General features: G+C 44.1%; 1 protein-coding gene across 4 annotated transcripts in view; it reads left to right on the plus strand.

Moving 5' to 3' along the window:
- The first annotated feature begins 2,689 nt into the window (after positions 1-2,689).
- TMEM245 (transmembrane protein 245) overlaps positions 2,690-24,739 on the plus strand; it is a 147,653-nt gene continuing 125,603 nt past the window's right edge. For all 4 annotated transcript variants that reach the window (XR_012901837.1, XM_075921638.1, XM_075921639.1 and 1 more), the window contains exons 1-5: positions 2,690-3,479; positions 13,558-13,675; positions 16,020-16,121; positions 19,301-19,411; positions 21,955-22,161. Coding sequence is in view for 3 of the 4 variants with exons in the window: in XM_075921638.1 (XP_075777753.1) it covers positions 2,832-3,479; positions 13,558-13,675; positions 16,020-16,121; positions 19,301-19,411; positions 21,955-22,161 (1,186 nt within the window). In the remaining variant the exon portion in view is untranslated. The remainder of the gene's footprint in view (positions 3,480-13,557; positions 13,676-16,019; positions 16,122-19,300; positions 19,412-21,954; positions 22,162-24,739) is intronic.

Consider the following 24,739-nt stretch of genomic DNA (forward strand, 5'->3'; position numbering starts at 1 on the left):
CCCCTCCCTGTCCCAAAGTCACGTCTTGCAAACTCCATTTTGTCCGTATCAACTCCATTTTGATATTTACCCAAACAGCCCAAAATACCATTAAACATCATCAACCTATTAACCTATTTTACGTAATAACTATTTATCATGACAGAGGATCAGCCTACAATAGTAAATATTCAGCAAAGATTTTAGGAAAACTGGAAGGTTAGAGAATGATGAACTGCTCAGAGACAGTGGAGAGAATCATCAAAATTTGTCAAATGTGATTGGTTATGACTTATTGCTTGGTCTTAAAAGAGAACAACAAGGACCTGTGTGCCCTCTGCTCAGATAATCAGGATTAAGACTTTGTCAAATATTTCAAAGAATGGCCCAGGTCACCACCAAAGGGGATAACTCTCAGAGCACTATTCTAGCCTCTCCTCTTTGTGAGTGTGTGACGGGTGTCCATGCCCCTCCCTCCTGCTGGTCCGGCTCTGGCGCTGTAGGCGGAATAGGCCCCGCGGCAGTGCTGGTGCGACGCATGCTCCCTGGTGTTCAGGGAGTTTAGTGCCAGCCTGACATCAGGGGAGAAGGGTGGGGGGAGGAGGGACACTGAAGCTACACCCCCCATGCACAGGAGGCGTCCCAGTGGGAGATTTAAACCCACTGGGTGTGCTGGCTGGGGGGGCCGCTGGAGAATGCCGCGCACCAAACCGGGCCCAGAGGGAGTGCAGTGCAGCGAGAGCCTCTGATCTGTGGGCTCAGTCAGCAGCCCCATGGGGAGTGCGGTCAAGTAGGAATAAGAGATCCTCCGGAAAAGGCTTTATTTTCCGGAGAATCACGTCTAGACTGGCGCTTTTCTCCGGCTTATCTCCAAGCCGGAAAAAAGCGGCAGCCATGTTAATGCAAATACCGTGGGGGATATTTAAATCCCCCGCGGATTTGCCTATTCCAAAGTGCTACATTAGCATCCCTTTTCCGGAAGGGATGCCAGTGTAGACACAGCCAAGTATTGTAGTGCTCTCTTTTTACTGTGAAAATGTAACTTACAAATGTAGCTTTTTTTTGTTACAGAACTGCACTCAGAAACAAAACAATGTAAAACTTTAGCGCCTATACATCCACTCAGTCCTACTCTTTGTTCAGCCAATCCTAAAACAAATATGTTTGTTCACATTTATGGGAGATACTGCTATCAGCTTCTTATTTACATTATCCAAGGCTGTCCCTGTCAGTGTTGATGCCCTATACAGTCCAGCACTGGCACAGGCCATTCTCCATGGGGAACTGGAGCTGCAGGGGCTGAAGATGTGGGGGGTAGTGCGTTGCAAACTCTTATGGCTTGGACACCATTGATTGCAATGGTGTTTGGTTTGTCCAGTCCAGGGGAGTTGGCAACCCAGGAGCAGGGCAGGGAAAGAGGCTCACCTGCAGCCTCAGGGCAGTAGGCGGGATGTGCAGGTGGTGGCATGCAGTGCAAGAGTGGAACAGAGAAGAGGGCAGCCACGCTGCTGGCCGGGGAGAATAGGCACTTTGAAAGGGCACCGTTTCTTTCCAGCTGCATGGCTGCCCCTTGCTCCTCTGGAGTCCTCTGGCCTGCGCTTGCAATGCTTACTGCCACCTGATAAACAGGGGCTGGGTGCAGCCTATGGGACTGGAAGAGAGTCAGGCTTGGAACTGTTGGAGTCAGAGCTGAGCTTGAGGGAGTAGCCATTGGATGAGGTCACTGGAGCTATTCTGCCTGTGGCTGCTTAATGTCCTATCTCAAGGAATACACAGCATATAGGTGCCCGAAATTTAGTGGTGAGCCATGTAGCTACTTATGTCAAGTCAAGAAGAGCCCCAATGTCACCTGAAAGTGAGACCAAGTGTTTACATGGCACTTTTGTAGCTGGTGTTGCAAGGTATTTACATATCAGGTATGCTAAACATTTATATGCCCCTTCATGCTTTGGTCACCATTCATAAGGATATACTTCCATACTAATTAAAAAAATCATGTATTGATTAAATTTTTCCCCTCTCTGATCCATTGCTGCCCCCTGTGGTCATTATATTGTATAACTGTCCCTGCTAGCAGAGCCCTCCCTTGCCAATTTATGAAAATCTCATTTCAGGCACATCCCATTGTCCTGCATACCAAATGTGGTGGTCCTACCTCTGACTGTTCAGAAGGAGGAGTTCTTGAACAGACAGACACAGGCTCTTGCCAATATATAACAGATGAAAGAGAGATACAATGTGCACTTTCACTGTGCATTCTGTATTGTAATTTAAATCAATATATTTGAAAATGTAGGAAACATCCCAAAATATGTAAATAGTCAATTATTGTTAATAGCATCACACGCACTTTTACATTTTAATCATGTAATTAATCACAATATGTTTTAAAAAAAATCGCTTGATAGCCCAAGATTAAAAAAACAAAAACGAAGCAGCGAGTCAACAGTGGCAATTTGTCAAGGCACAGGTAGAGGAAGACGACTTCTGTCTCTTTGGGTGGTTTGTATTTTGTCACCAAAACCAGGGCGTTTCTGCCACCAAGCGTCGCGCAGCAGGGTGTACACATGCAAAAGTTCGTCAAGAAAAGCTGCCTGTTCGCCATGGAATGTTGTCGTGTTACGCGCCCAGCATCACAATCCCCCTAGAGAAGGGTGGGGGGGGGGGGGGGGGGAGAGGAGGGGGTGCGTGTGGAGGAGAAAAAGAAACTACATTTCCCGGCATCCTCGGCGAGGAGCATGACAGACTACATTTCCCAGTTTCCCCGGCGCGTCATACCGCGTGCGGCGGCGCCTGTGCCGTTGTCCCCCAGCGGCGGCGGTTAACGGCTGGGTGTGGAGGGGGCGTGAGCCATGGCTGACAGCGGAGAGCCTGTGGCGGGTCCCCGCGTGCCGTCTCCTCCCGGCTCCCCGCTGCAGGGAAGAAGGCGGCCGGGGTCCCCCCCGGCTCCCTGTGCGGGCAGTAGCGGCGGCGCGGCGGGTCCCCCCGGGGCGGCGGTGGGCGCGGGGCCGCGGCTGCTGCTGCTGCCGCCGGCGGCGGTGTCGTCGCTGCCGCGGCTGGAGAAGCCCATCAAGCAGGCCTTCTACAACACCGGGGCGCTGCTCTTCGCCGGGCTGTGCTGCGGCGCCGCCGTGCTGGTCTACTTCATCCTGGAGGCCTTCCTGCGGCCGCTGCTCTGGGCCGTGCTCTGCGGCACCTTCCTGCACCCCTTCAAGAGCTCGCTCACCGCGCTGGGCCGCCGCTGGCTCGGCCGCCTGCACCGCTCCCGCACGCCCGTGCTGCTGGCCGCCCTGCTGCTGCCCATCTGCTTCGCCAACTACGGCGCCGAGGCGCTGGGCGAGCAGGTGCTGCGCCGGCGGCGCCTCCTGCTGCTGCTGGGCGCTGGCGGGCCGCTGCTCTACGGGCTCTATTGCCTCGGCAGCTCCCTGGGAGTCCAGGTGCTGCTGGCCCAGGCCGGGCTCCTCATCTGCCAAGGGCTCGACTTCTTCAGCAGCCTGTGGGTGAGTCTGGGGGGAGCTTACCCTCACTAGGGTCGGTCCCCGTGGGGCTGGCACCCCTGCCTGTGTGTCTGGAGAGGCTCGTGAGCATCACCCAGGTGGCTCAACATCTCTGCCCCGCCCCAGAGCTCCCGTGTGTCTCCTGGCGGGCGTGGTACCAGTCTCCGCCTCAGCATCCCGATCAGAGCCACCTGCAGAAACTTCACCCATCTCCTTGCCTATACACCCTTCAGCTGTTTTAATAAGAGAGGCAGGATTCTCATACGTGAAATCAGTGGGATCTAGGCATGAAAGTCCTGTGCTGGGATTCACAATAGGAGTCCGATGCCTAAATAAATAGATTTTGTTGTTGTTTGGGAGTTAGGTGTCTAAACACTTGTGGAATCTGAGCCTTGAAGCTCAATCTGGAATGAGTGAAAGGGGACCAAAACAAGTCTCAATATGAAATCTATGCTGATGTTACTTTGAAAGACATGAGGAAGCTAGCATCACTTTCACTTCACCTGTATCTGACCTAGAAACTTTTTGTGATCAGTATACCCTAGCAGTGTAGTTTTGTGTTCTAGCAAAAGTTCTAGTCTAGATGCAGTGATAACATAAATGTGTTTATTTAGCTCATTGAGCTGGTGGTATAAGCTACAGCAGCAAAACTTTTTTTTGCTAGTATTAGTGTCTACATTAAGATGGTCTGTTAAAGAAACCTACCTTAAACATCTCAGGAGCACCAAACTGCTCATTCACTCATTCCTAACTTCTAACCATACTTTTATCTTAATGATGGATTGGAATTGTGGCAGACAGTAGGGATGTTAGATATAGTGAAATTTAATACTTGTGTAACTTCATGAAATCTTATCAGTTACACGACTATCAGGGGGCGAGGCTGGTAGTCAGTGTGCTCCCGGTCTCACTCCCAGGAGTGTCTCCCAGGGAGTGAGACCGGGAGCACCCTGCCTTCCCATGTTGCTGCCTCAGGCAGCAGCGCAGGGTGGCAGGCAGGAGTTGGTCCTCAAGGGGAGCCAGTTTAGAAACCAGCTCTTCTTGCAGGCTGGCTGTTTGCTGCCCCACACTCCTCCTTGCGGACAGAGCCTCTCTGCCTCCCACTGAGCAGCCTCTGTCTGCAGTGATCCTGAGCTGGAGGCTGAGCATTGACATAGGTCCATGGTCCAGTAGCAGCCCCTGTCCTGGGGGTGCTGAGCTCCCTGCAGACAGAGGCTGCTTTGTGGCAGCCTCCCCTTCTCCCCTGTGCTGTTGCCTCTGATAGAAGCTGCAGTATGGGGGCAAAGGTGGCAACACCACAGAGCTGGTGCTGGCAGAAACTGGCTTTTAAGGAAGCTAGCATGCATAGAGAGCCAAAAGCTGGCTCCCCGCACATATCGGCTCAAGCCTGCCCTTCTTGACCTTCGCACTCCTGCCTCTCCATCAGAGGCAGCAGCAAGGGGATGGAGGGCAAGGTAGGCAGATATAGTGCTCATGGGGAGCCTACTTAAAACCAGCTCCTCATGGGCACCAGCTCTCGCTCCCCCTTCCCCCTGCCTCTGCTATAGGGATGTCAAAGTGTAGTTGACTACATGATTAACTTATAAGCCTTAGCTTATAGATTAATGTTATTGACTGCATGCACTCTTCCCTCCCCCCCTCCCCCCCGCTGCCTCAGATACAGAGCCAGGGGGAGGGGAAAGAGTGCATTTAGTCAATAACACTAACCAATAAGCCTTGGCTTATCAGTTACTCATATAGTGGACTACACTTTGACATCCCTAGCAGACAGCATAATGTTTTTAATAACTTAGGACACTAAAAATCACTTTGCCCTACCAAGAAAATTCCTTATTGACAGAAATCTTTAATTTACGTGGTATTTTTCGTCCTAGCACTTACCCAGAGTTCTTCCCAATCAGTCTGCTGAGCTTTTACTTTAGGGTATCGCGGAGTATACTACACACCATTGACAATAAAAGGAAATTTTTGGGGCACTGAAGTAAACTTTACTGCTATACAGAACGCTGAGGAATCTGTTCTGCTCATGTAGGGCACATGTGACTTTGAAACTCTCATTCAGAGCAAATACATTAAATGTCTTTAAATGTTTGGCTTGAGGCTCAAGAGTATGGTACTGAACAGTTTATATAAAATTAAACATCAACATTTGTGGCATTGGTGCTGGAACTAGAGGTGCTGGTATTGCAGGAGCATCCTCTGGCTTGAAGTAGTTTCTGTTATACCCAGGATTTACAGTTTGGTTCAGTGGCTCTCAGTACTCTCACTACAAATTGTGCCAGCACCCCTGAGTTGGTGCAGCAGCACATGTATTTAATCCAAGTATTTTATGCATATACCAGTTTCAATTTTTACTTTCTGCCTAGTTATGCATCCAATCCTAAATTGTTGCACAAAGATGGTCTGTAATCTTAAATAGCTTCTGTGTTCTATGCTAGTTTATTTTTACCACTGAGACAAATTGAGTATGATAATATCTTTTATTGGTGAAAGAGACAAAGCTTTTGAGCCTACACAGAGCTCTCTTCAGGTTTTGTATTTTTACAGTTCTTGATTGAGAGAGATGATCCTTCTGTCTCTATTTTTTGCAATTTATTTCAGAGATGCTTAGAGTTGTGAAACTTGGAGATTTTTAGGGCATGACTGACATGAATAAACATTTTGTTTAAAAAATGAGAAATAGAATTTTTACTTCACAGTATGACCATATTGTATGACAGTTTGTACACTGATACACACATTAGGGATGTAAAATCCAGTTTAATAAGCCAACCATTTTAAATGTAATGTTTAACCTGTTAACGGATTTAAAGGGAGGCAACCCCACCCACCTGCCACAGCTGGGCTGGAGTGCCCTCCCTCTCTGCTGCAGACAAGGGTTGCTTTGGCCAGCTGGCTGGAGCAGCATCTCTCTGCCTTTGGTGCGCTGGCCACGCCTTCCATGGACATGGGCTGTTCTGGCTGGCTGCTCCAGCCATGCTACCTGTTAACCGGAACCAGTAAGCTTCACCCGTTAAGGATGAGATTTACCAGTTAACTGGTTAACTATTCATGTCCTTAGCGCGCGCACAGTGTTTTAAAGGCAGTTACTAAAAAGACCTATTAATTTGTTGAGTTTAAAAGCTTTAAGATTGCGAAGTCAAGTACAGTACTCAGAAATCAGGACTATGGATGTGAAAGGTTAACCTGAACAGATAATTCTTACTGGTAAATGGTGGGGGCTGGAGCAGCTCACTGCCTGCTGCAGGCAGGGGGCTACTCAAGCTTGGCAGGAGTTCCATAGCGGACAAGGCTGATCTTGTCTGGGAGCTGGGCGCGGGAGCCCCGCATGCCTGGTCAACCTAATGTTTAACGGGTTAATTAACTGGGATTTTACATCACTAATCAGGACATGACAGAATTAAGATTGCATGGATAGGATAAGATCAGATTTTTTTTTTAACTGGACAACTCTCTTTTCCCTCATGTCATGCACAGGATGAGTGGTATTCCGGGAATGGCTTAGTGAAGTAGGAGATGGTATTGGGCTTTGAGGGGTGGGAGAATATATGACAAGAACTAAAGACATTTTTATAATGTATGCACATATGGGGTCAGATAAGGTCCCACAAGAAATATGAATTCTGGAATTTCCTAACTGGTGAGGGATTAATTTTACAATGTATACATGCAAAAGCATACATTAAAAGTAATTGTTTCTACTAAATTTACAATAAAAATAAATTGCCATTCTGTACACACCACTAAACTGCCATGTACATTTTTACACCACCACATTAGTAATTGGCATTGTAACCAGTCTTGACCAGGCAATGTATTTCTCAACATTTACTTTTGCTAAAGTCACCTCAGTAAACTATGAAAGTTAATGAGAGCGCTTCCCTGTGACAGTTATTAGGTTACTATTTTTGTGCCTTGATCAGTGATGTTTAACAAGAAGCAGTTTTCTTTGAAACTGCAAAGCAGGATTTGAATTGGTTTTCCTCTTTCTTATAAGAAAGGGTTATTGGTATGTGGTAAAATTGAAATGTAAGTTTGTTTTTTAATTTTTTCTGAAAGTTATCAGGATTTTTGGACTTCAATAGGATTTTGTTGAATTACTCTTTCTGCTAAAAAGAACGTGCTTTCTTTTTTTAAAATTAATATTGGTAGGAGAAGGTAGTCTAACAGTTTGGAGACCTGGAGTCCTATACCTGCAGATTAGGCTGATCAGTTCCTGTTTATCCTTATTGCGAAAAGACCTCCCACTCACCATTACTGGTAGTCTCCCTGGTTTATACAATCTGTTGCTGTCCCTAGGGATGTTAATGTGTAGATGACTACACAATTAACTAATGAACCTGGGTTTATTAGTTAATCCTGTCAATTACATCACCCCTACCGCCCCTGCTGCCTCTGTATCAGCTTAAAGCCGGCTCCCCATGAGACCCAGATCTGCAAGCTCCCTCATCTCCTGTGCTGCTGCCTTTGATAGAGATGCAGCAGTGTGAAGAGCGAGGGGAGCTGTCTACACGTGCCTTCTCAGCAGACCTGCCTGCCCCTTCTCATGCTGCCTCCTACAGAGGCAGCGGGGGAAGCAGTCAGGAGCCAGTGTTGGGGAGAGTCAGCTTAAAAGGGGAGGCTGTGGAGTAGCCTTTGTCTGTGAGGGGCTGGTTTGTCAACTGGCTCCCCTCTCAAACTGGTTCCCGCCTGCCTTCTTGTGCTGCTGTCTCTGATAGAGACACAGCAGTGCAGAGTGACAGGGGGCTCCCCAGGTATGGGGCCTGGAGTGCATTGGCTGTTGGCTCCATTTCCGGGGACTATCAAATAGTCAAGTAACTGATTATTTTTGTGCGGTTACATGCTATCTAACATTCCACTAACTCCCAATGATCAGTTTTCTCTGGTTTTTAAAATAGAGTAATGGTTTCTTCTCTTCAATTAACTCTTTCGTTAGTGAATATAATCCATGAATGTATTCCTCTGTAATAGAAACCCAGGATTTGCCATGCTGGAGAAAACCAGTGGTTCATCAAGTTCAGAATTCTGCCTCTTTTACTGGTTGAAATTGTAAGCTTCAGAGAAATGTGACACCCATATTTATATTCTCTCCCTGCCTTTCTAAATTCAAACTTACCCAATTATGTGGTGTCATATAGATAAATATTCTTCCTAATCACAGGCTTATTAAGGCTTAAGTTTTTATGCCTTGAAGTAGCACCCGTGAAAAGATTTTAGCAAGCATAATTACAAGTATTAGTGGAGGAGAGGGGGAAGATCAGACATTTTAAGATGCTTTTTCTGCAATTTTCTAGGTTTGGCTTCTGTTCATGGGAAAATTGTTTGAGCAAAAAAACAGTTGATTCCTGAATGAAAAGGAGTCCACATACTTTTTGCTTTAGTTAAAGACTTGTTTTCAACAACTGAAGCATCTCAGGAAACGTGATAGAAAGTAGAAATTTTGAGACAGTGTCTCTAAATTCAGTGTTTTTAAGCATCGAGTCCTAGTAGAAAATTAGTTTTGATTTGCCTAATTAGTGGTTCCCAATCACTGTGCTGTGGCCTGCTGCTGGGCCCCGGACCTCTGGCTGCTGGGCCATAGTGTCTCTGGGTGCTAGGGTTCACCACAACTGTTAGGAGAGGTGTGTCCTGCCCTGCCTTTCAGCCAGTCTGCACTGGGAAGGGGAGGGGTATCCTCTCAGCCATGGAAGAGCAGCTCCCTATGCGGCAGGAGGATTGCGTGGAGCCACTCTGCATGGTGGAAGGGCCACGTGGGAAGTGCTCTTCCCCAGCTGGGAGGAGACCCTATGCTGCCCTGCCCTTCTGCCTGGCAGGGAAACACTCTTCTGCTGCAGAGGGAGACCCCCCTGCTGCCTGGTGCTGGTTGGTGCGGGGCAGGGCACACTTCTCCCAACAGCTGCAGCAGGAGGGGAGGTGCTGAGCGGTGTACCCCAGACGTGAACAGCAGCGCAGCGCTAGGTGAGTGGGACCAGGCAGGCGCTAGTGGCTCCAGAGGCGTGGGTAGTGCTGGGGGGCTCTGGAGGCTGAGCTAGTAGTGGGGGGGAGGGTTGCGGGGCAGGGTTGGCACTGGGGGGGCTCTGGGGAAGGGGCTGATAGTGGGGGCTGGCTCTGGGGGAGTTGGGTGCCGTGGGGCTCTGGAAACAGGAGGCTGGTATGGGGGGGATCTGGTGGTGGGGGGCTCCAAAGGGTAGGGGGCTGGCATTGAGGCGTTTGGGATGGAGGCTGACACCGGGGAGCTCTGAGGGTGGGAGGCTGGCACTGGGGGATTAAGTGCAGGGGACTCTGGGGTCAGTGTCTGGGACTCTGGGGTCAGTGTCTGGCACTGGGGTGGGTAGCAGAGGTCTATAGGGTTTAGGGCTGGCTCTGGGGGCTGGGCTTTTGGTGATCGAGTAATGCTTTATTAGCATATTTAAATATTCATCATTTGCGTAATTAATTAGGAATGTCGATTAAGCTATAGACTACATGCATTCCCCCCTTCCCAATCCCTCCCCCCACCTTGCCAGTAACTTTTTTAGCAGGCTGGCCAGCAGCCCAGCTCAGTCCCAGCTTGCACTGGGTCCTGGACCTACCCCCGTAGCGGCTTTGCATTTAAAGTGTATTAGGAGCCAGGCAAGTAGGCAGCCTGGCTCATTCCAGATTGTGCCGGGTCTGGGAGCCCAGACCCCTACCCCCATGGGACTACAAAATAGTCGACTAACCAATAAGAATTCATGAGGTTAATCAACTATTCAGTTAACTGATATTTAACAGCTCTATAATGAATATGCAAAAATTCAAATAAAACGTTACCGGTCCGCCAAAAGTTTGTGAATGGGTTTTCCAGTCTCTGGTATCAAAAAGATTGGGAACCACTGGACTACATTATATTTAGGGTCTTCATGTATAATTAAATTTTACAACCATGGAAATTATTAGGCACTTAAACTAATCTTGAATTTTAAAGCTGAAATTTTGATAAATGCTTCACATACTCCCCAAGTTTGAATGGAATTATTTTACTTTTGAAACAAAATACGTTTTAGGAACTCCTTTGAACTTTCTTGCACACTAGCTTCCATTATAAAATTGTAAACTTTATAAAATTCCATTGTAAACTAGGGGGTAGGACCCTGATCAATTCAGTGAGGAATCTGAAGGTCCATGAAAGCCCCATTTCATTTTTGACCAGCTTAAGTTGCTCAGGAAAAGAACCAAGTTGTAAATATGGTGTAAATTTCAGTTGTTAGAAATAATGTACTACAGGTTCAGCCTCTCAAATCTGGGATTCTCTGGTCTGGTAACATCTGTGGTCCAGTAGGACCACGGATGTTGCTAGACCAATGAGACTGCAGCCATTGGGGAGCCCCCGGTCTGAGGATTCTGGGAGTAGAGGGGTTGGCAGTGGCTGCGGAGCCCCAGCAGGGCCAGTGGCTGCAGTTGGGGAGCAGGCTGGGAGTCCCATAGCAAGGGACCACCCCGATTGGGAGAAATCTCACGTTTGGGGTGGATCAGGTCCCGAGGGTGCTGGAGGAGGGAGGTCCAACCTGTACTCATTAGCAAACACCATTATCTAACATAGCATTAATTCACTTAATCCATAATGTCACATGAATTGAATCCTTCACATCTCTGGAGTCAACTGACAGTTGGTTTCTGTGGCTTTTTGGAATGGTATAGCATTATTTGGTTTTGAAATAAGATTGCTGGCACTTGTTATAACAGGAATCTTAATACGTTTGTACACAGATATGAAATGCATTCATTTAATGAACAGTTTACTATAACCATTAAACTTTTGAAAACAAGGACTGAATTATGCTAAATATTTAGATAATTGTTGTTTTGTTTGAAGTGTTGTGATTTGAGAGCTATATATAATACTTGAGCAGTGAAGCATATTTGGTTAAACTTTGGTATCAGAGTGTTTGTTAATACCCTGCTAATAATTGACTACTGATAAAACGAGCAAGAAATGTTTACAATAAGGCTCTAATATCTCATTAAAAGATTACATTCTTATTAACAAAGTAGAATTAAAAAAAGAACATTACAATCTAAAGATCTCTCAACAGTTTTACAAACTGAAAAACAAAATTGACTAGAGACTGTACTAGTCAAATTTGATACCTTGTTAAAGTCAAGGGTTAGATTGATACCTTTTCTCATGATAAGCAGTGGCTTCCTTCTCAAGCCACTCCACTGAACTGTATTGGGGCTACCTGTGATGATGAGTAATATTTAATATGAATAATCGGTTTCACTCTTCACTGTTACGAAGTTTGTCTACATTTTAAGTGTGTGCAGTGTTTGTTCAAAGTTAAATTTCTATGATGGCTTTTCTAATTAAAATGCATGTTGGACTTAAATTCCTAGGAATTACAGTATTAATGCATAAGAATGTAAAAGTGAAACCGACTATAGACTGACTAGTCATTCAATTTTTGTAATCTTTTTCATTTGTCAAAAACTGAATAAAATAAAAAACCCACAAAAATAATGAATAAAGTAGTTTCTAGTTTTTAATAATCTGATGATTTAACATTGATAAAGAAATATATTTTTAAATCCTGTTCCCTCAGAAGTTAGTAGGAGTCTTGCTATTAACTTTAGTAAAGCCAGGTTTTCAACAACCATACTTGAAAAAAATCACCCTCCTTCCTGAACACTGTTTTTGTTCAAAGTTAGATCAGTAGCTCCCAAACTTGTTAGAATGGTGCCCAGCTATGGGGATCTTTTCTGTGTGACCCACTGACCACTTGTACCGGCACCGTCCACCCAGTACCACAATCTTAATTTGCCATATATGGTGGTAGGGGTGTCAGAGAATGAGCCCATCCACCTTGCAGCCATATTTCCTATTTTGCAAGGTTGGGCCGGGCTCCCTATTGAGGACAACTTGATATTGCTAAACTTGAGTGGCTCTGATATTGGGCACCAGGCCACAATACACAGAACCAGAAGATGGCTGTAGCCCCATGGGTCAGGATACATAGTTGTGGGATGAGTGCAAGTCAGACTTGGTCTCCGTCCCCATTAAATGCTTAAATGCTTTCATGAATAGGATTACCTTCCAGAATCTGGGCTGGAGATCAAATATCTCTTAAAATATAAATTTCATTTTTAAAAAGTGTTTTTCCTCTGACTCTTTTCCTTCTGTTCAAATTTCTGCCTTTTTCTGGTTCAGGTTGCTTGTAATTTCCTTCTTTTGCTCCCTCTCATATTTTACTCTTTCCTCCTGTCCAATATTATTTAAGGTAAAGTAGTAGATCTTAAAAGCTTGATAGTTATTTTTCTGTTCCAGTTATTTGAGTAGAGTTGCAAGAGGCAGATTTTAAGCAGACAAAAAGAATCCCGTGTGATAGTTCTGATCTGCTACAACCTGTTAGTACAATAGGACTGAAAGAGTTTATAAAAAAAACCTCATATTTGCTCAGTACATTCCTGTTGCATTTTAAATGGATAACAAAGTGGTATACTGCATTAGTTCATGAGCCATTCTCTATTAAAGGCTCACATTTAAGTTTAATTCAGTAATAAAATATAACTTTTATTGGCCCTGGTAATTTTCACCACTTGCTTTTTGGTTGGAAAAATACATCATTGTGTGCATAAAGCAGAAATGGATGGGATACTGATTCTTTACTTGTGCCCCAATGTTAAAGTTGATTTTACTATTGTTAACAGAAGAGCACATTTTTTTGTTTTGTTTTGCTACACAGGTGATAACTATTTCGGATTACTTTGACAAAGGGAATAGAGACTATTAACAATGATAGGAATAGTTATTTAAAGCTATAGAGTTCGCCTTTCAGAGTAAAACAACTTTGAAGAATAGAACTGAATTTATTGCTAAACTCTAGAAGAGCTTGAACTATGTATATAATGGACAAATTAATATTTGTTGGTATAGAAACAAAATTTAATGGTTGCAAATATTCTAAAATAAAGATTTTATGCATATTTTTCCAAGAGTACCTTAACACAAAAGACCATTCATGAAGATACAGGAGTTCAGATAAAAACCATACAAAATAAGTAAATGTATCCTTGCGTATGTGTATAACATAAGTATGCCCATAAGTATTTTCTTCTTTTAAAGATATGGACTTTGGTTGTGGGATATCTGTTGACCATTTCATTCAAGTGGAATGCAAGCACTGAACGTTACTTAAGAGCAATTTCTATTCCTGTCTGGATAATACTGCTCTTCCACTTAGGTGGGTAACACATCATAGTATGTATGTATAAAGTATAATTCTGAAGCCTAACAAAACATCACTGAGCCAAATTCTCAACTGAGATCCAGCTCTTTTTCCTTCTTCAGATGGCTCAGAGTATCCAGATTCTTATTGTAAATGGTCAGCAGAGAATTTCTCTTGGTGCAGGAGAACTTGTTGCTATTCTAAAGCATGTAGGAGGCAACTTTTGTGCTGCCATTCCCCTGCAGTGGTGAACAGAGAGGAGTCATGGAGAAACTCTGTCACATTTCCTGCCTCTTATCCCTTGTGTGAGTTAGAGCAGCTCCTCTAATGCTGGCTGGGGACAAGTGCTGGTTGGCCCTCAGGATCAAGGATCAGAAACCAGCTCCTTGACTCCCCTCCTCCTCCCCTCCCACGCTTGACCACAGGAGAGAATTTGGCCATTCATCTAACTTTTTACTTCTGTTTTTTAGAGAATCTCAGTAACAAAGATGAAATAATTCTACCAGCCATTTTTTAGATAAGGTGAAAATAAACTCTTCCTTCGATAGCTATTGTGAATATATTGCTGTTCTCAAGGATGTTTTCAAACATGATTCTGGGATGCATTAGCAGGAGTGTTGTGAGCAAGACATGAGGAGTCATTCTTCGGTCTACTCTGTGCTGATTAGGCCTCAGTTGGAGTATTGTGTTCAGTTCTGGGCATCACATTTCAAGAAAAATGTGCAGAAATTGGAGAAGGTCCAGAGAAGAGCAACAAGAATGATTAAAGGTCTAGAGAACATGACCTATGAAGGAAGACTGAAAGAACTGGGCTTGTTCAGTTTGGAAACGAGAAGACTGAGAGGGCACATGATAGCGGTTTTCAAGTACAGTAATTCCTCACTTAACACGTGCCCGCTTAACATGTTTTCATGATAGCATGTTTTTTTTTTTTTAAGGGAACATTGTTCGAACAACGTGACTCATCCCCACAATAACACGATTTCCCCTACTGGCCAGCTGGTTGCCGGCAGCTGTGCGGGGCTTCCCCTGCCTCCCTGCCAAGCGGCAAAGGTTCGCCACTCACTGCGCCATTCCCCGGCGACCCCCTCTGGCCGGATGCTTCGCTCCCTCTCCTCTGCCCCCCTCTTGCAGCCAGCGGCTGGGTTTCCCCAGCTGGCGACTTGCCAGCAGCTGCACGTGTCTTCCCCCTGCCTCCGGAGGTTCTCCGCTCACCGCGCTATTCCCCAGTGACCCCCTCTGGGGATGCTTTGCACCCTCTCCTCCGCCCCCGCTTGCAGCTGGCGACTAGGTTTCCCCAGCTGGCCGGTCGATGGCAGCTGGTCGGGGCTTTCCCTGCCTCCCTACAAAGTGGCAGAGGCTCGCCGCTCCGTTCCCCGGCGACCCCCTCTGGCTGGATGCCTTGCATCCGGTGAGCCGGGGTCACCGAGGAACGGCGTGGCGAGCAGCGAACCTCTGCCACTTTGTAGGGAGGCAGGGGAAGTCCCATGCAGCTGCCAGCGCCCGGCCAGCTGGGGAAACCCGGCTGTAAGCCCCGTCCCCTGTACTTCTCTTCTCTTCTCCAGAGCCAAACACCTCCCCTCCCTGCTATAACCCAGTCTCCTTTCTCTCCCAACCTTATGTCTCAGTCCCAGCTGCTAACAAGTGCAGGCTGGAGCTGCGAGAGCACGTGGGCTTGAAACACAACCCCCACCTTTTCCATTATTTTCAATGGGAAAATTGTCCCTGCATAACACGCTTTCACTTTGCACAAATATTTTCTGAAACGTATCTACCGTGTTAAATGAGGAATTACTGTATCTAAAAGGGTGTCACAAGGAGGAGAGAGAAAAATTGTTCTCCTTGGCCTCTGAGGATAGGACAAGAAGCAATGGGCTTAAATTGCAGTAAGGGAGGTTTAGGGTTGGACATTAGGAAAAGCTGCCTAACTGTCAGTGTGGTTAAACACTGAAATAAGTTGCCTAGGGAGGTTGTGGAATCACCATCTCTGGAGATATTTATGAACAGGTTAGATAGAACTCTATCAGGGATGGTCTAGATGGTACTGGGTCCTGCCATAAGGGCAGGGGACTGAACTAGATGACCCCTTGAGGTCCCTTCCAGTTCTAGTGTTCTATGATTCTATGTTTAATATAACCTCAGTTAAAAAAGGTGTTCTGTTTCTGCCTTTCTAATAGCGTAACTATGTTTTTTCTTAGATATAGAAAAATTTCACATGCTTCTGTGGCATTAGATACTGATATCGATCTATAATTGCTAGGTTCTGATTGTGACTACCTTTTTCAGTATGTCTGGATTACAGTAACATTTTTGTTGCATGTTAAATTCAGTAAATTCTGAAAAGCCTTATTATTTTCAGCTTCTGTGGCTGGTTCCTGGAGGATTCCAGTGTTTCTGGTTATAGTTTTTCTGATGACTGTGGGCATGGTGCATGAGCAACAGAATGGAAAGGAATCTTCTGGTAAGAAATAAGTCCCTTTTCTTCTACCGTCAACTAAGGTCAACTTACAAAAAATGGAGGACTTGAAATTGTTATGAGTTCATTTTAATATATGGCTTATATATGTGTGTTCTTAATTATAGAGAAACTAAGAGTACTTGCATAATTATGCCTCAGCCATTTTGCTAGTGCTGCAGCTGGGGAGGAGAGTTAAATATAAATTATTAAACAATTAAGCATTTAACTTTCTCATGTTAGTTGATCAAACTTCATTTAAAATACAGTAAAGTAAAATATTATGTCCAGCACAAAAGATATCAATGTTTTTTTTATAGCAGATGTGGGGAACCTTTTTTGGATTGGGTGTCACTGACCCACAGAAAAATCAGTTGGGGGCCACACAAGTAAGAAGTAAAAAAACTCTTCCAAATCCTCCCACCTCCAAACCCTTCTCAATTGAGACACCTCACTCCTCTGTGCACCAGCCCCCACGGGGTGAGGGGAAGGGGAAGGGTCAGGGAGTACTGAGCTTCAGGGCTTCCCATAGGCCAGATTTACTTTCCTGGGATTCTGGAGTTAGTGGATTTTGTGGACCCCCTTATGCTCTGGGGTGGGAACAAAAATGAGGTGTTCAGTGTGTGGGACAGGGCTGCCAGTGAGTGGGATGGGGATGCAGGACGGGGTGAGGAGGACAGGGTCTAGAAGGGAGTTTGGCAGTAGGAGAGGGTGTAGAGTGGGGATACAAGAACGGTTTGGGGACGAGAGGGGGAGTAACAGAGGAAAAGGTTAAAGAGTGAGAATGCAGCCAAATAGCTAGATGAGGCGGGAGAGGCAAAGAAGTGGGGAGTAAAGGAAAGTGCATCTTCTGTAAAGTAATATTATATCCCCCTCTCATCTTCCCTCTGCTCCAACCTCACTCCCCTCAGCTCTGTGGTCCCCAGCCCCCAAGCCTGATCCCTTGCATCACCCCATGCCCCTAAGTGCAACCCCAGCCCCCTCCCATCCTGCCCCCGCAGCTTAAACTCTTGCATTGAAACCCCTGCCTCCTCCCATCCTGCCCCCACATCCCTGTGCCCCCAGCACACTCCTCATCAGAGCAGCAGAGCTGGGGTGAGGAAAGCAGCGGGGGCAGAGTCTCTTCCCTGCCCAGCCCAGGCCTTTGCAGGCAGACTGAGGCTCCTGGGCTGGGGCAGGCAGAGCCCGGGGCTACCTAGGGCTGACTCCAGCCCGGGCGGGTGCAAAGGGACACTGGGGAAGGAGCTTTGCAACCCCGCACACAGCCTGTGGGGAGCAGCCCAGGCCCCGGCACGCCACACCACGTGTGCTGGCTGCCCGGTCCTTGCTCTGTGAAGCAGGGCCAGCCCCACCCCCTCTCAAAGCAAGAATCCTGTAGTGCAGGGGTATGTGTTAATCCCTTAGCTCCTGGAGGCTGCACACCCAGATTGGGCAGGGCCAGCCCCAGGGATACATGCTTAGGCCTCTTCTCCCTACCCCTATCTCCCTGCAGAAATATGGAGCTGCAGCATAGGCTCCCTGCTGCACGGGGGGAGGGCGGGCCTGAGCTCCCACCCTGCGTGCCATGTGAAATTGGCTGTGTGCTGGGGGCTGCTTACCCCTAGACTAGTTAATGAGTTGATAAGAGCCGCCAGGCTTTTATACATTTAAAAGTCTGAAGGGGGGTGTCTGTGCATGTCTGTTTGTTGTGGAACCAGGCTTGAGCCCGGAAAGCTAATTCCTGGCTCACGCCCAGTCCCCAGTTACACCTCTGCCTCCCCTACCCCCCTGCTGAGATGATCCTGGGGGAAATTGGCTTTTAAATAGGCTCCCCACAGCTCCTTCTCCCCCTCCTTGCTGCCTCTCTGATAAAGGCAGCAAGTAGGAGGAAGCGACTAGTCAAATCACTAGTTAAGCATATGCTTATTGGATAGTTATTAGATAGTCGACTAGTTGCTTACATCCCTAGTCTGTTGCTCTTCAGCAGAGTCCCCTAGGGAACAAAGGGGATCATAGTAGGCATTCATATTTAAAATAATGTTAAGAACCTAAAAATGTTTACAAAATTTTGTTAAACTGAAATTAAGATTGAGATACATTTCAATACTTGTGTAATTAGCTGAAGCATTGGAAACCCAGGAAGTTCATAGCTAACAGTAAATTTAAACACACTTGAAGATACTGAATTCACAGTTAAAGTTTGTCAATTACTTTAACTACATCGATGATGATGATGATGGGGGTGGGAAGTAGGAATATGAATGGGTAACTGAACCTTACCTGGTGATGCTTACTGAGTAATGATTAACTGGTTCCCAGGGGCAGCTCCATTGGTGGAGAGCAACCTGCTCTGCATGGTTGGAGGCTGATTCAGCCTGGGCTGGAGCGGTTCCTCAGTTTGCAGTTGTGTGTCAAGACTTTTGTACCAATCCTTAAGTTTTTCATCAGTAACCATAAATGCTCACAATTCTTCTGCTTAACCGTTTTCAGTAAGATTAATCTCAACTGACATCTACACTTTAAACAGATTTCTCCTTGTATGAGTTCCACTAGACGGAAGTCTTGTTGTATGTAATTTTGTCTGTACTAGTTTGTATCAAAATACTTGCTTGTTTCTGGGATCTGAGATCTCCTCCTGCTGGCTGCAGTGATTAATTATTGATGGCAGAGTACATGGTCCAATTTACATTTGGCTGATAGTCAGTACTCCAGCACTTTTAAAACTGAGAATATGGATTTTTTTTTGTTGGGAATGCAGCATCTTCCTCTCATTTGCCCCTCACTGTGGCTGTCAGCAGCTGCTACTACTCAGGAGCACTCTGTTCTGGCACCATAGCAGTACCTGGTGGGCAAAAGGTGTAATTTAATCACCTTGCAAGTGAAATATATTTCTTACAGAGAAAAAAAAATCTGCAGAGGACACGAATTCTGCATGTGTACAGTGGCACAGAGTTCCCTAGGAGTTTCCCAGACCACAGCCATGGCATAAAATGCATACCTTTCTTTGTAAGACTAAATTTTGAATAGTGCTCAATGACAGATGATCATACTGGGTCTACATAATACATGTAACTATTAAAATGAATATTTAGGTATTTCAGTTTAACTAGAGTACAATGTCAGTTAATGTTGGGAAATAAAAATAGTATGATAAAAATCAACCTCTTTCCAACCTTTTACTTACTTTTGTGTATTTGTTTTTACAGGGACAGAACTTCCTGGTCAGATGATTTCCATTGCTGCTTCTACAATTGCCATGGCAATATCGGTCACAGGATATGAGTCAAGTAGTGAGAAACACTCACCCCTACCCCCAGGTGACTGAACACTCTGTAAGAAAATATTTGAATTTGTTTAAAAAAAAAAAAAAAATCGAACCAAGAGGAAACTAGAAACAAACTTTAAAACATTCTCCAATACACAAATTATCACACTTATACCTGTGGCGGTAGTTTAAAAGTTATTCAAAAGGCAACAGTATTAACATTTAAATGCGTCTTTTAAATACAATTTTTATGAACTACTAATTTAAATTGTTACCTGAAGAGGCATAAGCTGTGCCTGGGAGAAGTTTTCAGAATGAAGACTCTTATGTGCTTACTCAACAAAACCATCACTGGTGCTAAGTGATGGTTATTAATTGAGGGAAAAATTGATTATTTGAAATTTTTGATACTGATCCTTTCAATTAGCATGTCAAAGAATAGTGCTTCAAACTTTCTGCAAGTGTTGGATTTACCCACAGTGTTAATTTAAAAAAAATTGTTATTGCAGTTTAAGGCACTTTGGTTATACAGACCTTTATTTGTGCTTTTTTTGTTTTGTGCAAAATAAGATTTGACAGTAATCAAGAAACCTGCTATGTTTTTTCTCAACCAAAACCAAGACACCTCATTGTAATAAAACTTGGGATGTGAAAATGTAACCGTGTACACAGTTAACCGTGAGCCTGGGCTCATCAGTTAACTTTCCCGGTTACATGCAGGCTACCAGTGCACACTGATTCCCAGGGAGCCAACACCCTCCACTCTCTGTGCTGTTGCCTCTATATCAGTGACAAAAGTGTACAAGGGTGGGTGCTACCAGGCAGGAGCCGGTGCTCATAGGGAGCCATCTGCCCACCCCTGTATCAGAGGCAGGGAAGGGGAGCAGGCAGGAGCTACTTGCCTTCCTCCATAAATGTGTAACACCTGAAATTTTCAGGGGTTACAAATTGACTTGATGAAACATGTTTTAACATCCTTAATCCCAACACCTCCGTTGAGCTCTGAGTTAGGGTTGAAGACAGAACCATGTGATGGACAGACTAGTATAGGATGCATATTTGTTGCCTAGTTCTTTTGCAGATGTCTACAACCAGAAAAGTCACTTGCAAATTTCTCTTATCTGGCTTTATTAAAATAGGGTTGCAGATTTGTCATGACTTTTTTTTTTTAAATCAAATATCATGGAGCAGCTAAGGTAACCTTAGTAAAAGTCACAAGTGTTTTGTAATTTAAAAAAATATATATATATACTGATACAAATGAGGAAGGTTGCTAAAGAAGATACCCACCCCATGATTCTTCTGCAGCAACAGCTCCAGCAGTTCCTGTTCTCTGAGGCGTGGCTCCTCACTCTGCCTGTTCCTCCTCGAGCAAAAGTTTGTAGTGCCATTTTGGTTTGGTCTAGCCAATCTTTCATGAACACCACTGGGACCCACTGTACCGGGTCAAAACAGCCAGGTAGGGAGCTGGACCTGGCCTTGTGGGACAGAAACCACTGCTGTGGAGTGACTTTAATAAAATTATGGCTGCACAGACAAATCCAAAAATCACAGTATCTAGGACATTTTCCTCACCGTGACAAACATGCAGCCCTAATACCAATATCCCAGAATTGTCTCCGGAAGACTGTCTCTGTATATAGTGATGAATACTATTTTTAATCATTGTTGAGGACCCTTTTTTGTTCAAAATGTTGTTAGGCTCAGTTAACTCTGAGATTCATGGTCTGTTACCGGCTGATTTTTAAGTTCTCAACCGCTTTTGACTGTTTTACGTACATACATTTACTGATGACACTTAGGTGGAAATGACTAGTTTATCTCTAAAAGTCAAAGAATAAAAAGGAGCTGCACAAATGCTTTTGTAGAATATTAGTACACTGTTTATTATAAGTCTCTTTGGGAGTATAGGAATAAAATGCATGCTAATTTTCTGTAGACTGAGATTTTGATTTGGTGTTGAAATACTATACTTTGGTTAAGTAGTCAGCATGTCCTAAATCTAATTGTAATGTGCTCATCTTTGACTTGTAAGCTAGTGAAGATGAATGCTGAGCATTTAGTGACATCTTAGGCATACTGTGACATATTTGTTATGTACTAATTTGAAAGCAGTTTGTTTTCTTTTTGGTATTGTTTCCCAAGAATAATAAAGTATGACATGCAATGTAATATCAATTAGATCACAGCATGAATATTCTATAATTATAATGTGATCATATCTGAAAAGAACACTGCGTGCTACACTTAAATGATTTGTAAGTTGGGAGTGTTCACTTCAAAGGACACTGTGTGTGCTTTGAAGTGTAGGTTTTGATTTAAAAATAGCCAGGAGCATGCATTTGGATTGTATTGAACTAGTAGACAAAATATATTATTCATCTGTGCCATAAGGATAATACAGTAAATTCTTCTTATTTTGCAGCTAACAATATTGTACACATTTTAGACTTTGATTTCCTCAGGAAAATGTTACACTTTGCACTGCTATTCATTTAGCTGTCAGACCCTAGGGTAAATATTGGTGAGCTGCTAGGTAACCTCTTTCAGTTCATCCATAGAAATTAATGTGATAACTTCTGCTTCTTTTTTTAGAAACAGCAGAAAGTGAGCAAGCCTCAACCTCTTCATTTTCTTCCTCTTCATCTACTTCTGGTGTCAAACAAAGACCTGAGATTGGAACTTTTCTTAGAAAGAAGAAAACCAGTGATATCTACTTCGTAACACTTGTATGGGCCATTGTCCTAGTCCAAATCTGGTTGAATCTCTGGATTGTGCAGTTACTGCCAGTGCCTGTTGCAGGTCATTGTCTAATTCTTAATAATGCTAGTTAAACTATAACTTACAATACTGTTGGATTTTTAGAACATCTTACTTACTTTGCGCTTGAATGTGGATGCTTCATTTACATATTTTAGACTATTCTGAAAATACTGTGTGGTTGTAGCACAAATTCACTTAATTTATAATTATAAGCAGTTACATTATGTCCATTATTGTAGGGATAACTTTATAAGTCTTAAAATTAAATATTAAAAATTAGAGAGAACTTGCTTCTCTGCTGCCTTAATCTCTTAATCAGATAATTAAATTAGGAATTCAGTCAGTTGGGGTAAAGTATGTGCAAAATAGTGCTTGTTCCAACTCTTTCTTAAAATGGTAGGTTTGTGCTTCAACATATTTTTGTGGGTAGCCGCTTTCAGAAATGTGCTCTTCTACCAAGAATAACCTTCCTCCAGCACCCAAAGGTTTCTCTTGATACATATTTCTAGAAGAAAAGTGTTTCTAGTTAACTGTGTTTTATAACTTATCTTTTAAATCAGCTTCAGTAACTAATGACTGGAAGACCGCTAATGTGACACCAATATTTAAAAAAGGATCTAGAGGTGATCCTGGCAATTATAGACTGCTAAGTCTAATGTCAGTATCAGGCAAATTGGTTGAAACTATAGTAAAGAATAAAATGATCACACACGTAGAGATGAACATAATTTGTTGGGGAAAGTAAACTTGGTTTTTGTAAAGGGAAATATTGTCTTACTGATCTACTCAACTTCTTTGAGGGGGTCAACAAACATGTATACAAGGCAGATCCAGTGGATGCAGTATACTTAGATTTCCAGGAAGTCTTTGACAAGGTCCTTCACCAAAGGCTCTTAAGTCAAACTAAAATGATTAGGGGTTTGGAATGGGTCCCATATGAAGAGAGGTTAAAATGACTGGGACTTTTCAGTTTAGAAAAGAGGAGACTGAGGGGGGATATGATAGGTATATCAAATCATGAGTGGTGTGGAGAGGGCAAATAAAGAAAAGTTATTTATTAGTTCCCATAATAGAAGAACTAGAGGACACCAAATTAAATTAATGGGTTGCAGGTTTAAAACTAATAAAAGAAAGTTCTTCGTCACACAGTGTGTAGTCAACCTGTGGAACTCCTTGCCAGAGGAGGATGTGAAGGCTAGGACTATAACAGAGTTTAAAGAGAAGCTAGATAATTCCATGGAAGTTAGGTCCATAAAAGGCTATTAGCCAGGGGTTAGAAATGGTATCCCTGGCCTCTGTTTCAGAGGCTGGAGAGGGATGGCAGGAGACAAATCGCTTGATCGTTGTCTTCGGTCCACCCTCTCAGGGGCAGCTGGTGCTGGCCACTGTTGGCAGATGGGCTACTGGGCTAGATAGACCTTTGGTCTGACCCAGTATGGCCATTCTTATGTTCTTATGTAAGTAAAGTAAGTTGTCATGGGATGAGTGGGAATGTCTTCTCATGGATTGATAACTGGTTAAAAGATAGGAAAGAAAGAGTAGGAATAAACTGTATGTTTTCTGAATGGAGAGAGGTAAGTAGCGGTGTCTCGAACGGTGCGTACTGGGACCATTCCTATTCGCTCTATTTATAAATGATCTGGAGAAAGAGGTAAACAGTGAGGTAGCAAAATTTGCAGATGATACTAAACTGCTCAAGATAGTTAAGACCAAAGCAGATTGTGAAGAGCTTCAAAAAGATCTCTCCAAATTAAGTGATTGGACAACAAAATGGCAAATGAAATTTAATGTTGATAAATGTAAAGTAATTCACATTGAAAAAAATAATCCCAAATATGCATACAATATGATAGGACTAAATTTAGCTATAATTACTTGAGAGAGATCTTGAAGTCATTGTGGATAGTTCTCTGAAAACATCCACTCAAAGTGCAGTGGCAGTCAAAAAAGCAAACAATGTTAGGCGTCATTAAAGAAGGGATAGAAATAAGACCAAGAACATCTTATTGCTTCTATATAAAACCATTGTAAACCCACATCTTGAATACTACATATAGGTGTGGTTGCCTCATCTCAAAAAAGATATAGTGACATTGGAAAAGGTTCAGAAATAACAATGAGAATGGAGAGGGTTTTGGAACGGGTCCCCTATGAAGAGAGATTAAAAAGACTGGGACTTTTCATCTTAGAAAAGAGTAGGACTCGGGGGATATGACAGAGGTCTATACAGTCATGACTGGGGTAGAAAAAGTGAATAAGGAAAAGTTATTTACTTGTTCCCATAAACATAAGAACAAAGGGTCACCATGTGAAATTAATAGGTAGCAGGTTTAAAACAAACAAAAGGAAGTTTTTCTTCACACAGCGCATGGTCAGCCTGTGGAACTCCTTGCCAGAGGAGGTTGTGAAGACCAAGACATTAACAGAGTTCAAGAAAAAACTAGATAAATTCATGGAGGTTAGGTCCATCATTGGCTGTTAGCTAGGATGGGTAGTAAACGTGTCCCTAGCCTCTGTCAGAAGCTTGAAATGGGTGACAGGAGAGGGTGAATTCCTTGATGATTCCCTGTTCTGTTCACTCCCTCTGGGGCATCTGGCATTGGCCACTGTTGGAAGA

The sequence above is a fragment of the Pelodiscus sinensis genome, chromosome 2 (genome assembly GCF_049634645.1).
Source record: "Pelodiscus sinensis isolate JC-2024 chromosome 2, ASM4963464v1, whole genome shotgun sequence".
NCBI classification, from domain to species: domain Eukaryota; kingdom Metazoa; phylum Chordata; order Testudines; family Trionychidae; genus Pelodiscus; species Pelodiscus sinensis.